The 12,034-nt window shown below is 41.1% G+C and overlaps 1 protein-coding gene across 1 annotated transcript in view; it reads right to left on the reverse strand.

Annotated features, from left to right (window-relative positions):
• Positions 1-30: 30 nt before the first annotated feature.
• The window catches only part of dph6 (diphthamine biosynthesis 6), a 71,987-nt gene continuing 59,983 nt past the window's right edge, over positions 31-12,034 (reverse strand). Inside the window, exons 14-15 of the mRNA XM_042501344.2 lie at positions 9,622-10,009; positions 31-2,925 (exon numbers count right to left, since the gene is read on the reverse strand). Coding sequence (XP_042357278.2) covers positions 2,807-2,925; positions 9,622-10,009 — 507 coding nt within the window. The 3' untranslated portion in view covers positions 31-2,806. The remainder of the gene's footprint in view (positions 2,926-9,621; positions 10,010-12,034) is intronic.

Below are 12,034 nucleotides of genomic sequence, written 5' to 3' on the forward strand. Positions count from 1 at the left end.
GGTTATTTCAATAGATAAGGCAATGAGTAAACCAGTTCCATGTGTTTACTGCTTGTCATGGACAACTTTGTGTTCAATGCAGATACATGATTGACCCTATCAAGAGCCAGTTTTCGGTTTGTCTGTTCTGGGCTACAGTAGAAACATGCAGGTGCAACATGGCGATCTCCGTAGACGAGGATCCGCTCCCGTTATAGATATAAACAGCTCATTCTAAGACAGTGGTTCCAAACCTTTTTCCTCAAGGGTCCCGTTTGTTGTTTGTTTTGTTGTTTTTTTTTTGTTTTTTCAATAGATATTTCATATTAGAATTAATGCACAACAATAACAGTATAGGACAACTGATAATCTGCACAATTGCGCCAAATAGTGAATGCAATAGCTGCAGAAAGTTTGTGTAAAACGGTGAATTTTGATTAGAATTTTTTTTCTGGGATTTTTTAATTAGAAACAAGTTTTTCTAATATTTTTAGGACATCTTTCGTTATTCTCTGTCTGTACTGTGTTTTTTTAATTTCTAACAATCATACATGTGTACTAGTAGGCTTTATTTTTGAAGAAAACTGTTTTCTTCTCTGATGCTTGACCATTGTTCCCTTTTCTTTTTGGTTGTTTTACCTGCATCAATCTCTAAAGCAGGATGATATCTTAAATTGTAATTTAAACTTTTTTCTTTTTTTTTTTTAAAGTTGGGGTTGGTACCCCCTGGTTTGGAACCACTGTTCTAAGTTAACGAAAACACATCAGTTCTTATTTTCAGGTGATTATACATTAAAGAAAACATACTTATTATATAACATTACATTTATGTTAATACCTTTAAGAAAACATGAAAATTGACAACGAAAACATTTTTAGAAAAACGTCCTCTTCAGCTATTTGTGTCACAGCTAAATCTGTCTCTTTAACAGCTGCATTTGCTGAAAAAAATATATTTAAATATGTGTGAATGAAATGTACAGGTGTTTTCTTGACTGAGGTTTACACCTAAGTACATAATAAAAGTACTTCATCACAAAAATATTCATAACCTAGTGCTCATCTGGCAGCGGCATCATTCAAAAACTTCTGATGTGACCCTTGAAAACCAAACAGGCCAACATTAACACACGCTGTATATTTACAGGGCATTGGCTTGCTCGCTCTCATAAATAATTGCTTGTTTGTGTTTTTCAACCCTCAATAAAGAAATCTTCAGGCTCTATTGGCTGCCTCTATTGTTCAATTTTTGATAACAACAATCAAAACAACTTTGCGGTGGGTGAAGATCAATAGCCCACTCCATTCTCCCGCCATCACAAGTGCGATGAAGAGAATAGCAGCAGTGAAGACGCATTCCAGCTCAGATCATCAATACGGTTCATGATCTTTGAGAAAAGAAATGTTCCAGGAGCAATGGTTAATAGTGTTATTTTCTTCCCACATCGTCACAATGTCCATCGACAGCGCCGACACATGCACACACACACACACAAACACACACCTGCCCTGCAGCTGTGTGTTGTAGTGTCCCTCTCCTATTAACCAGGTTGCTTTAGAATCAATAGAAAACATAAAGAGGCTTAATCTTTTCAGGTGCTCAGCACTGATTGCCTATTACACAATAATAACACACCTTGAATCCCATGGAGCATGAGAGGGAGTCACCTCATGCGCACACATTACACACTGCCACAAAGCAGTCACACAGTAAATCTATAGGTTTACAACTGAACAGATGGTGTCAGCGGTGGCGCGAGGCCTTTATGAGGGGTGTTAGCTAACGTGGCAAGAGAAATTCCACCAAAACAGTGGGATATCAGGGGATACAGTTTATCGCCTCATGGAATGAGACACTGCCGGTGTCTCCTTTTGTAGACTCTCAAGTCCTCTGGTATGCAGCGTTAGGTTATAGAAGTTCCACAAGAGTCTTCTCAGAGATGGAAAAACAGCTGCTATAGCAGTGATACTCAACATATGGCCTGTGGGCCAAATCTGGACCCCGAAAGGGTGCCAGTTCGCTCCCCAAACATTTTCTTATCCATGATCAAAATAAAGGGATTCACACTGGTATTTTTTCTGTACTTATACTATATATAAGGTTCCAGGGTGTCCTAATGTCCTAAAATCCTCGACATTTTCTGAAATGTTCTAAAATCTCAGAAACATCCTAAAATCCTAATGACTTAAAATCTGTGAAACTTCCAAAAAATCCAAGAAGCATCCTAAAACTCTAGAAATATCCTAAAATCCTAGAAATGCCCTGAAATGTTCTAAAATCTAAGAAACACCCTATAAGATTTTAGGACATTTCCTTCAAACATCCTTAAACCCATGAAACATCCTAAAATCCATGAAACGTTTGAAAATCCAAGAAACATTCTAAAATCGGTGAAACATTTTAAAATCCTAGAAATGTCCTAAAATCCTAGACACATGACTGGGGCTGCTACGACTGGCCCCTGGCCTCCTCTCATATTGCAAAAGTGGCACCCAAGGGAAGCAGGTTGAGTATTCCTGTGCTACAGTATACAACTCCAGTGAATTATTGGCCTAAGTTCTGGGATGTGAAGTGGAATAACACATCCTCAGAGCTGCACATCATTAAAAGGACTTGGAGACGGACAAAGCTTTGCATTTCAACAATCAGGAGTGATGAACAGTCAACATTAATGAGCAGTTGTGCAGGTTTTTATTTTCCACATTCACTGATGTCCTGTTGTAATTCATTAGGTGTCAGGCTGTCAGAGTGGCTCCTCCAGAAAAGCCCCGCTGAATTCCAGTGCTGTGGATGACTGGAGTCCGGTTGTTGACTCTGGCTGTGATTCTATAAACTCAGCCAGCAGGACAGGTGGAGGATCTGGGAGTCAGGCAAGTCCAGGACTGGAACTAGGGACACAGACGGACTGGACTCGCCAAGAGAGCTTTTCAAAGTTTCTTCAAGTCCTGCCAGGTATACGTGGGGAGGGAGGAAAGGGGGTGAGGGCGAAAAAACAAGGAGGTGTTAGTTTCATGAGGCTGGAGTTTGCCATTAGGTTCTCATATAGTTTCCCCACTGGGGCTGTACCAGGACAGAGGCTGCACTTAACCCTTCCACCAGGGAACACGGGCCTATTTACAAATTATTGGCATTCTTAAATCCTTGGCAGATCGTAGCCCCCCCATCCAACTCCCTGCAGTGCAAACATATGGTCAGCAAGGCCTGAACTCTAACCCACCCCTCCCAAACTCGCACTCATATACACACAAACACATACACACACACACAAAGAATGAAGGGGGGCAATCTTGTCACGCCCTTTTGGACAATTGAGCAGCTTGTTGGGGGGATCTAGTGGAATGGATCCTCTGCTCCTGTTGTGTTGCGATGTTAGGAAGCTGTGTTGGGACCACCTCTCAGTTTTACAGGAGCTGAGAGATGTTGTTAGTGAATGTGTGTGTGTGTGTGTGTGGCCGGACTACAGATGGGCAGTGGACATGTGAGAATTCATTGCGCGTCTCAGACCCTGGTCTTGATGACAGCCTGTCTATTTAGCAGCGGCCCGCTGGGATGTTGCCCATTCCCTCCTCCGCTCTGTGCACTAATTGGTCACAAGTGTTCCTGTCTCATGCTTGACTGTCCTGGCTTATTCCGTCCGATTTAAAAGTATGCTGGATGGGACTTGGGTGTGGTCACTGTGATCTGTTATGGTCTTGATAGAATTACACAACAAGGGACATGTGCTGTGTCACTTTGGTACCATCACTATTGCAAATCAATCTTTTTTCCTGACCACTTATCTTGAGTCTCAGCAGACAAACACAAACACGTGTTCAAACCGCTCTTCCCCCCAAAAACGTAAAATAGGTTGCCTGCTGTCAGTGCACAATTTGTCCTGCCTGTCTGATCAGCACTGGGCATGTGCAAGTCTCAACAGAGATGAGACTAAAATCATCAGCTCCAGAAAAAAAAACCAATGTGCATAATTCCAAATGTTTTAGATTAAGACTTTTTGATTAGGTACATGACGTGACTAGAAACAGATAAACTTTTACTAGAAACAGGACGTATAATGTTACCATAGATGAAGTAAAGTTGTGAAAAGGGTGGTTTTATTTTTGTTTACAGTTTGGAAAATTAAGTTTGCTAAATTAACTATTAGAAATTATCTTCACTGTTGAACATTTTTTGCTGTGTACTACCGGATGCAGCATTCCCACTCCACTTATAGTAGATGTATACAGTGAGTTACACTGTGTTCTGCCATTGAACCTTGTTTTTATAAGGTACTTTGTTGGAGAAAAAAACACCTATGTTAATGTTAAAGCTCATATTCATTACATTAATCGAAGATGAAAAAGTCAGTAACTTCCTGGTCAGACATATTGGACTTATTAGTTGCAGATGCACAGTACTGATTGGACAGCCGGGACTAATTTGGCACTAATAGCTAATATGTCAGACTGGATTCAAAGTCCAGTGCTGTTCCTGGGGGCTTGAGAGGAAAGAGGTCAGAGTGAATGGATGGGTCAAACAAACACAGGACATTCATCCAGGAGACTACTGTTTGTGTCCACTGTTAAATGAGCGGTCAACGTTGACTTTTTTAAAAATCACTTAACGTACTTAATTTGCATCACATACATGTACGTAAGTTAACTTATGTACGGAACTTAATTTACATAACAAATATGCTTATTTCAACCCAAACAATGTCCTTTTCAAAAACCTAACCAAGTACTTCTGTTTCCAAAACCTAACCAGGTAGCTTTGATGCCTAAACCTTACCAAACTGCAACAGGACACAGCATTCATATGTATCATTTGTGGTTTTATTGGCAAACGACCTACTCTGTCTTTTAGGTATGAGGAAGTGTTTCAATAAATTCTAGCACTACAGCAGCACTTTGTGACATTTATGTGAACTTGCAGAGAGAGAAATCAGGACAGAGAGGTTACACGAGCAGTTCAGCACTATTTAATAAGCCTCATTCTCTTTCATTTGAAGCGCACGCAGCATGCCAAAGATCCTTACAAAGAGCCCACACACCCTAATTAGCTAATATGCACTACAGCTTAAAATACCCCCACTGAATACAGGGCTTTTTTGGAGGGCATTAAAAGCCTAAATATGTGTTATCAGAGCATGTGGTGCACCCTGGGAAGCAGGATCCTCTGGAGATGGCTAGCTGACAACTGAAAGAGCGAGGCAGATCACAGACAGAGGATGGTTTTATTAAGAGAAGAAACACACTCTTCATCACACCTTGCGCACTTAGACTGTTTTATGTCAGGAGGTTTTAATCTTTGTATTAACAGAGAGGCAATAATTGCATTCTCACTTTGAGAGTCTCTTTCAGTGTGTGTACACAGACGAGCCTGCTTATGCATGAATGAGGGACGTGAGGGGGGTGAAGGTGACTTGAGTGACCAGGCAATTTTGTGTTCTTTTGTCTTTGTGAGAGAAAAGCAAGCAATGACACAGACTGCTTTGCTCCAATCTAAATAAAAGCTTCTGTAAAAATCACACAAAATCCTGGGAGCACATCACACACCCAATCCCCGACCCCTGGTCTTTCAGCCCCCCTTTGGGCTACACAGGGAGCCTCATTGAGGGGCCTAGTGGACAGAGGCTGTAAGATTCAAAAAGCCATCACATTAGCAATGGGATGGAACTAAACCATCTACCCAAGAGGACCAGCCATTATTCTGCTTCACGGCGAACACACAGGGAGCTCAAAAGGCTGCTGTTAAATCTCTGTGTTTTCAAAACCAAATCATTACTAATGCCCACAACACCCTTTTATGCTAAACATCAGCAGCCATTTTTGTTCAAACTGATTAATATATAAATATTGTAAGGCTAAGTGAATGGAAGGAGGGGGTTAAGTGAAGGCAGTGGTGAAAGGAGAGAAAAAGGGGGTTTCTGTGTGGAATCGTTGATGCCTGCTGGGCTTAAGGGGCTTTTAAGCAGTGACCAAGGCCCAGAGCCAGTGGTTTTTAGTTGTGCTACACTGATTTCCAAACTGGTCAAATTAACCGGTAAACGAGGTGGTAATTAGCAAGTGTTGGCTCATGAAAATTGTACATTTAGTCCAAGAAGAGCGAACAAAGAGGACAAGCAGCTGTATGTGTGCAGGGGAGTAACAGAGAAACAAGACACTTCCTGGTTTTTCTTAAAGCAGTTATTGTCAATAAGTTTACATCACAAACAAATCACAGGTATGCTTGTATGTGAAAGGGGTTGCTCGTAGTGATAATACCTGACTCTGCAGTTTCCCTCAACTTCACAGGGCTTAATGGCATCTTTTAATTCGTTGTTTCGGTTTCTCCCGACCCATAACCTTACTGTTTTGGTTCTTGGGGCATAGTTTTCAGCCACAGAAGGCAGCTGTTAAAGCAAACATTTTTTAAAAACCCTAACTAGACACACTAGAATGCAAGCACCAAACAGAACAAGATGAGAACATAAATCTTGTTTTCACCAAGGGGTCCGGTTTAGTTCAGCTTACATATTAAACATTTATTTTTGCATTTCTGTTGTCGAAAGTTGTGGATGGTACCAATAGAACCATTGCATTTTGTACCATTTTTTCATTGCCACTCTGTTAAGGTACCATTGATCGGCTACTAAAAGGTGGAGCAAAGCAGTCCATTAATGACAGTCTTTGTGCGTGCTCGACAAGGACTCACTTCAAAAAACAGGTATTTTTTATGATTCCATCAATTGCGACAGACTCTAAACACTCAAGCCTGTTCTTTTTTGCTCTGAAAATGACGGCATGCAACCCTGTACCATGGGCGATCAGCAAGATACAAGGTCCATGTTGTCTTCACAGTTTGTTTCAGCTGCCTTAAACTGATCAAAATCATTTATTGAATTTGTAAGTATTGGGAGTTAGACTTGTGTTTTATGTTTTGAGTATCTAGAGGCAAAGATATTAACTCCTATATGATTCTGACATTAAATAATGGGTTTCTTTAATCACAAGACCTTATTTAAATCTTTCTTTAAAAGTAATGGTTTTAATATGAGTTGTGGGGGCCTATCTTTGAGAGAATCTTTCTATCGTAAGTAACAAGTTGAGACAAGATGTTTAAAGGTTTCATTTGGAGCATATGTCATGTCTATCAGCTGTGAATCCTAACGCAAGTAACCCAAGGGGGAGGGGGCGGGGGGCTGCAGTCACATTTTGCTCCAGTGTTGTTGTCTGTCTGCTCGTCGCTGACAGCAGCAGTTGCGAGGCTGTGACTGCTAGCGCCAGAGGTGTTACTTTTCCTCCTTTGACTTTTTGGATTCATCACCCGATGAGCATAGGCTGTGACCCATAAAAACGCCCATGGGTGTGCTTCTAGGGCTTGGCTGTGCGTGCGGGGTAAGGTAACAGATTCCAGCTCCATGATGAGTCAGTAAATGGTTTTAGGGGAGCAGTCAGTGCAGACCATAATCAAAGAAACATACATTTCAAGGGTGAAGATTGAGGTGGATTTGCTCCACTAAACCAATGACCTAGTAACACAGTTAATGGTTTTTATAAAGAGAAACGAACATACTTTCTACAGAGAAGCTTTCATAATAATAGCGCATAATAAATATACAATTTACATTATATTAAATTATGTACATTTAGCCTTTATTACCATACCTACATCTATTTATAAATTAGATATTTTAATAAGAGTCCTCCTCACTGCTAAATCCTCTCACTCTTCTAATGTGAATGATGACAGAAGAAATAAATGACAAGAATTATATATCATGAAACAATGCTGGAAAAACAATTATATAATTAGGTAGCAAAACAAATAACACTGTTCGTCTGTCATGCATATCAACACGTACTTGAAACGGATCAACCTTTTTCCCATTCATCACTGGTAACCATAATTTCATGTCCTCAAGAAGATGAGTTATGTCAAAGCTAAAAATGACAGTAAGATGGCTGGTTTGGCACAGATTCAAAAATGTTAATTGACTGCTTCAGCGATGACTTGACAACTGAGCCAGTGTGATCGATGTGCTCGTCGCCCTTTTTCCCTCCGAGAGAACATATCTCAGGATAAAACAAATACCGTTCCACATTTGCCGTGATGAGAACCTAGAATCCAGGGAGCAGGAGATGGTGGCGTATAAAAGTGTAATGATGACAAAAGACTGTGCCAGCTGCTTGGGTTACTGTACACAGTGCAGACACAACAAATGGCTTACAATAATTAAACACAGGAAGAAGTGGAGGCCCTCTGGAGAGACTGCTGCCTAGAATATCTTATGGAGTTTACTTAACCAATGTCAGCTCAAACTTTTTTTGAAAAGAGAGTGCAGAGAGAGATGGGCTGTCACTTTGTTTCCACTAATACAATGATGTGGAGCTTAACTTGCAAGAACAATGCTGCCTTCGACAGAACATCTTATTTAGGATAAATCCTCTTACAGGGAAGCTTCACATCCCAAATGACCATTTGTTTATCAGTTACTCACCTTGTGTCATGTTGAATTTTTAAAGAAAACATTTTTCTCGCATGCCTCCACTAAACAAAGAATCCAAGAGCTGAGAAAAATTTTGATGGGGTCATGGGGTGCGAGTTTACCAACAGCAAAACTATATCAAAAAATCCATCTAAAAACTCTTGCACAACTTGTGCAGTACAAAGTCTCATCTATCCAGCCATATGCTCAGTACTTCCTGAACAGACAACCTGAATGCAGTGTCACTTAATCTATGCTCTCTTTAAGCCCAGATTGCAATGACAAAAATTGTAATTTTACCTTACCAAACATGGGAGCTGCTGGTCTGCTACTGCCTCGATCAGTTAGTTTGTTTGTGCTATTGTGTGACTTTGGTGTTTTAAAGGGTTAGTTGGGATTCACCAGAGTCACACAATAAATCAAACAAACTACGGATGGAGGCAGCAGGAGACCACCAGCTCCAGTGTTCAGTGAAAATACAGTTTTTCTCAATGAAGTCTGGCTTTTTGAAGAGAGCATCCTAAAGTTTCACTTTCTATACAGTTCTCCGTCAGTGAGGGCTGTCTGTTTGGGAAGTGCTAAGCATGTGACTGCATAAATGAGACTTAAATGATTATTCTGCACAATTTGTGTGCAAGTGTGTAAAAAGGATGTTTAGATAAAGCTTCGCTGATGTTAAACACAGACGCCCATGACTTGATGATCTTTCTACATTTTTGGATTCTTCGCTCACCGTTGAGGCTTGCGAGAAGAACAAAATTCTCTTCATAAATTTGGAGTAACAAGGGATTAGTAATTGACATATTAATAGTCATTTAACGGGGCGAGGTATATATTTTAAGGCCCACAGTGGACGATTTTGTGGCATTTAGTAGAAGGGGTTGCAGATTGCATGTAGGACACTACAGTGGACGACAGACAGTTTGGTTTGTCCGTTCTGGGCTACTGTAGAACATCACTGCAGACACTGTGGGAACCCACACATTATGTAGATATAGGGGAACAAAGCACAATTCTTTCTTCAGGTTTAAGCTAGATTATAGCTTATAACTAGTAATGAATTTTATAAACCATTTCTGTCAATAAATGCCTCTACACAAACAATTCTACACACTGGACCTTTGAGTGTAAATATAAAATCAATTTTAAAGCTTATGTGTAGTGTCATGATTGAGATGCATGACCAGTGACATACCTTTAACAATCTGCTGCGCCAGTGAGTGGTTGCACTTGTAGAACACCCTGGCACACAGTGGCATGAGCTCAGCAGCCACCTTCTTCATGGCTTCCTTGAATGTAGCAACAACTGCGTCTGTTACATCCTTCACACCAGCGACCTCCAGGTTATTGCCAGGCACAGCCAGGGAAAGCGATAGCGAGGCACTACACATGTCAGCAGACATTACAGTGTAGCACTCTATGGATCCACATGCCAACTTTGTAGTCACGTGACAGAAGGTCCTCTTGGTGGGATCATCCTCAATTGCAGTTACATGAAGTTCAACAGCTGCGCCTTTGGGTAAGGCAGGTACCACGGCGACCAATAATGGTGCAGGTTTGATCTCCGGCTCCCACAACAAGTCCTGCAATGCAAACAAATGCAATTTAAATGGCTGGAAAATTATATACTGTGTTGTGCCACACACTGCAATCAAATGTATGGCCCTCCTGCTGGGATACACTCTATGCTTTGTGACCACAAACACTGCTCCATCAACATTAAACATTATTCTAAAGCGCATCATGAAATTCTACCACACAGTACTAAGACAGGATTTTCACCTGACAGACTGACAGGCTATCAATTAACATGAGATTGTGAGGTGACCCTCGGTAATGACGGTGTGTACAAACATTTCAGAAAGAACTATACAGCCTGCAGCCACCGCACACAAAATGCATTCACTTTGAGCTGCATTTGCTAACATGACAGGTCCTATCCAAGATGACTTCTCACCTTTCTAAGAAGATCACTCACAACATGTTATGGCAGTTTCATCACACACATTTAGCGGGAAAACTGTCTCAATTTTATCTATAGAACCAAAATCTCTTTATTTTTTTCTTCTCTGGACTGAGGGCCATTAGCAGGAACAAAATGTCTTGGAGCAGTGCTACAATGTGGCCCTCTAATAATACTTGGCTGTGGCTTCATCTGCTAATGGGAGAGAAATGAGTGTTTTATATAACCGTCATTTCAGTCAGAGTCGATAGGGCAAAAACACTTAACCCCCTTTTCAATTTGCTGGATCAATTTTCATCCACTTACACCCCACTTCGTAAGTGCAGAATAATAACAGGTTACTTACATTTTATTTTGATATTCACTCACAAAAAACGAGAGAAATCATTGACAAGAGCAGACGGCGGCCTCTTTGTCCCCACAACAGACGAACCCGTCATGACCCAATCAGCCCGATTCACTGAAGCAGCACTTACCTTCAGATTAAACTTTAGCAAACGCTTAATTGTGTATCAACAGCTAACCCCTTGGCTTGGAAAAACATGATAAAAGCGAGTGTCCTGAGTATGTGAGCAGGGGTTAAGATTTCTTCACTCTGCTGATTTTTGAAGAGAGCCGAGCTAGCAGTGATCAACAATAACAATCACAAGAGCAGAGAACAATAGCCGTGTCAGCGTGGACCTCTTAGCATGTCAGACAAAGTGACAGCACACATACGTGTCCGATGCTTTGATAAATGTTATATTAGCACTTCTGGCACAAGCTAGGTATTCTCCTCGAGGGAACTGCTCCTGCACTTGTCAATAGTGATTGAACATGGAACAGAGAGTGGGAACTGGGGAGAGAAGTGACAGGACAGGGGGTCCTGCTCAGCCAGGCTTAAAGGCCACCCTGCAGGCCTTGAGTGCTGAGGTACTATACCCAACCGAGCGTCCACGAGGAGATCAGGGGGACTTCAGCACTGCAGCAGCACCAGCCTCTGGCAGGACTTTACTGTCACAGCATAGTTGCTGACTTTTTGTCAGAGCTGTCGGACAAGGTTACATCAGTCCCTATTTGTTTCTTTATTAATGTACATGAAATGTTGCAGTAGATTGGAAACTTGTTCAGTGGTTCAGTGGACAGGGTTACTACAGTTTAAGGCAAGTTACATGGAAGACTTTTTAAGACTTTCTTAAAGGTCATGTGTGTAGAATTTAGGGGGATTATATCGACAGTAATATAATATAATGTAATAAGTATGTTTTCCTTTGTGTACAATCACCTGAAAATGTGTTTTTGTTATTTTAGAATGAGCCGTTTATATCTACATAGGGAGTGGGTGCTCATCTACATAGATCATCAAGTTGCATCATCATGTTTCCACAGTAGCCCAGAACGGATTTGCAGATTTGCATTTTCACGTCGGTTTACAGCCCCTCCCTGTCAAGCAGTGTTGGAAAAACCCAGTTTTTAAAATGTGAAAATGTTTATTCAGTGTTTTTACCAGTTGAAATCTCCAGGTGTGTTTGTTTTGGAGAAGAGGAAACTTCTGCGGACAATTCGGCTACCACTGAAAACCTCCTGAACATCTGGATCTTAAGTTATCAGAGATAAAATGCAAACACACATAAGCAAGTTTTGAGCTGGCTGGCGACCTATCTCT

The sequence above is a fragment of the Plectropomus leopardus genome, chromosome 14, assembly GCF_026936395.1.
Source record: "Plectropomus leopardus strain MGB_pleo_1.0 chromosome 14, ASM2693639v1, whole genome shotgun sequence".
Taxonomy (NCBI): domain Eukaryota; kingdom Metazoa; phylum Chordata; class Actinopteri; order Perciformes; family Serranidae; genus Plectropomus; species Plectropomus leopardus.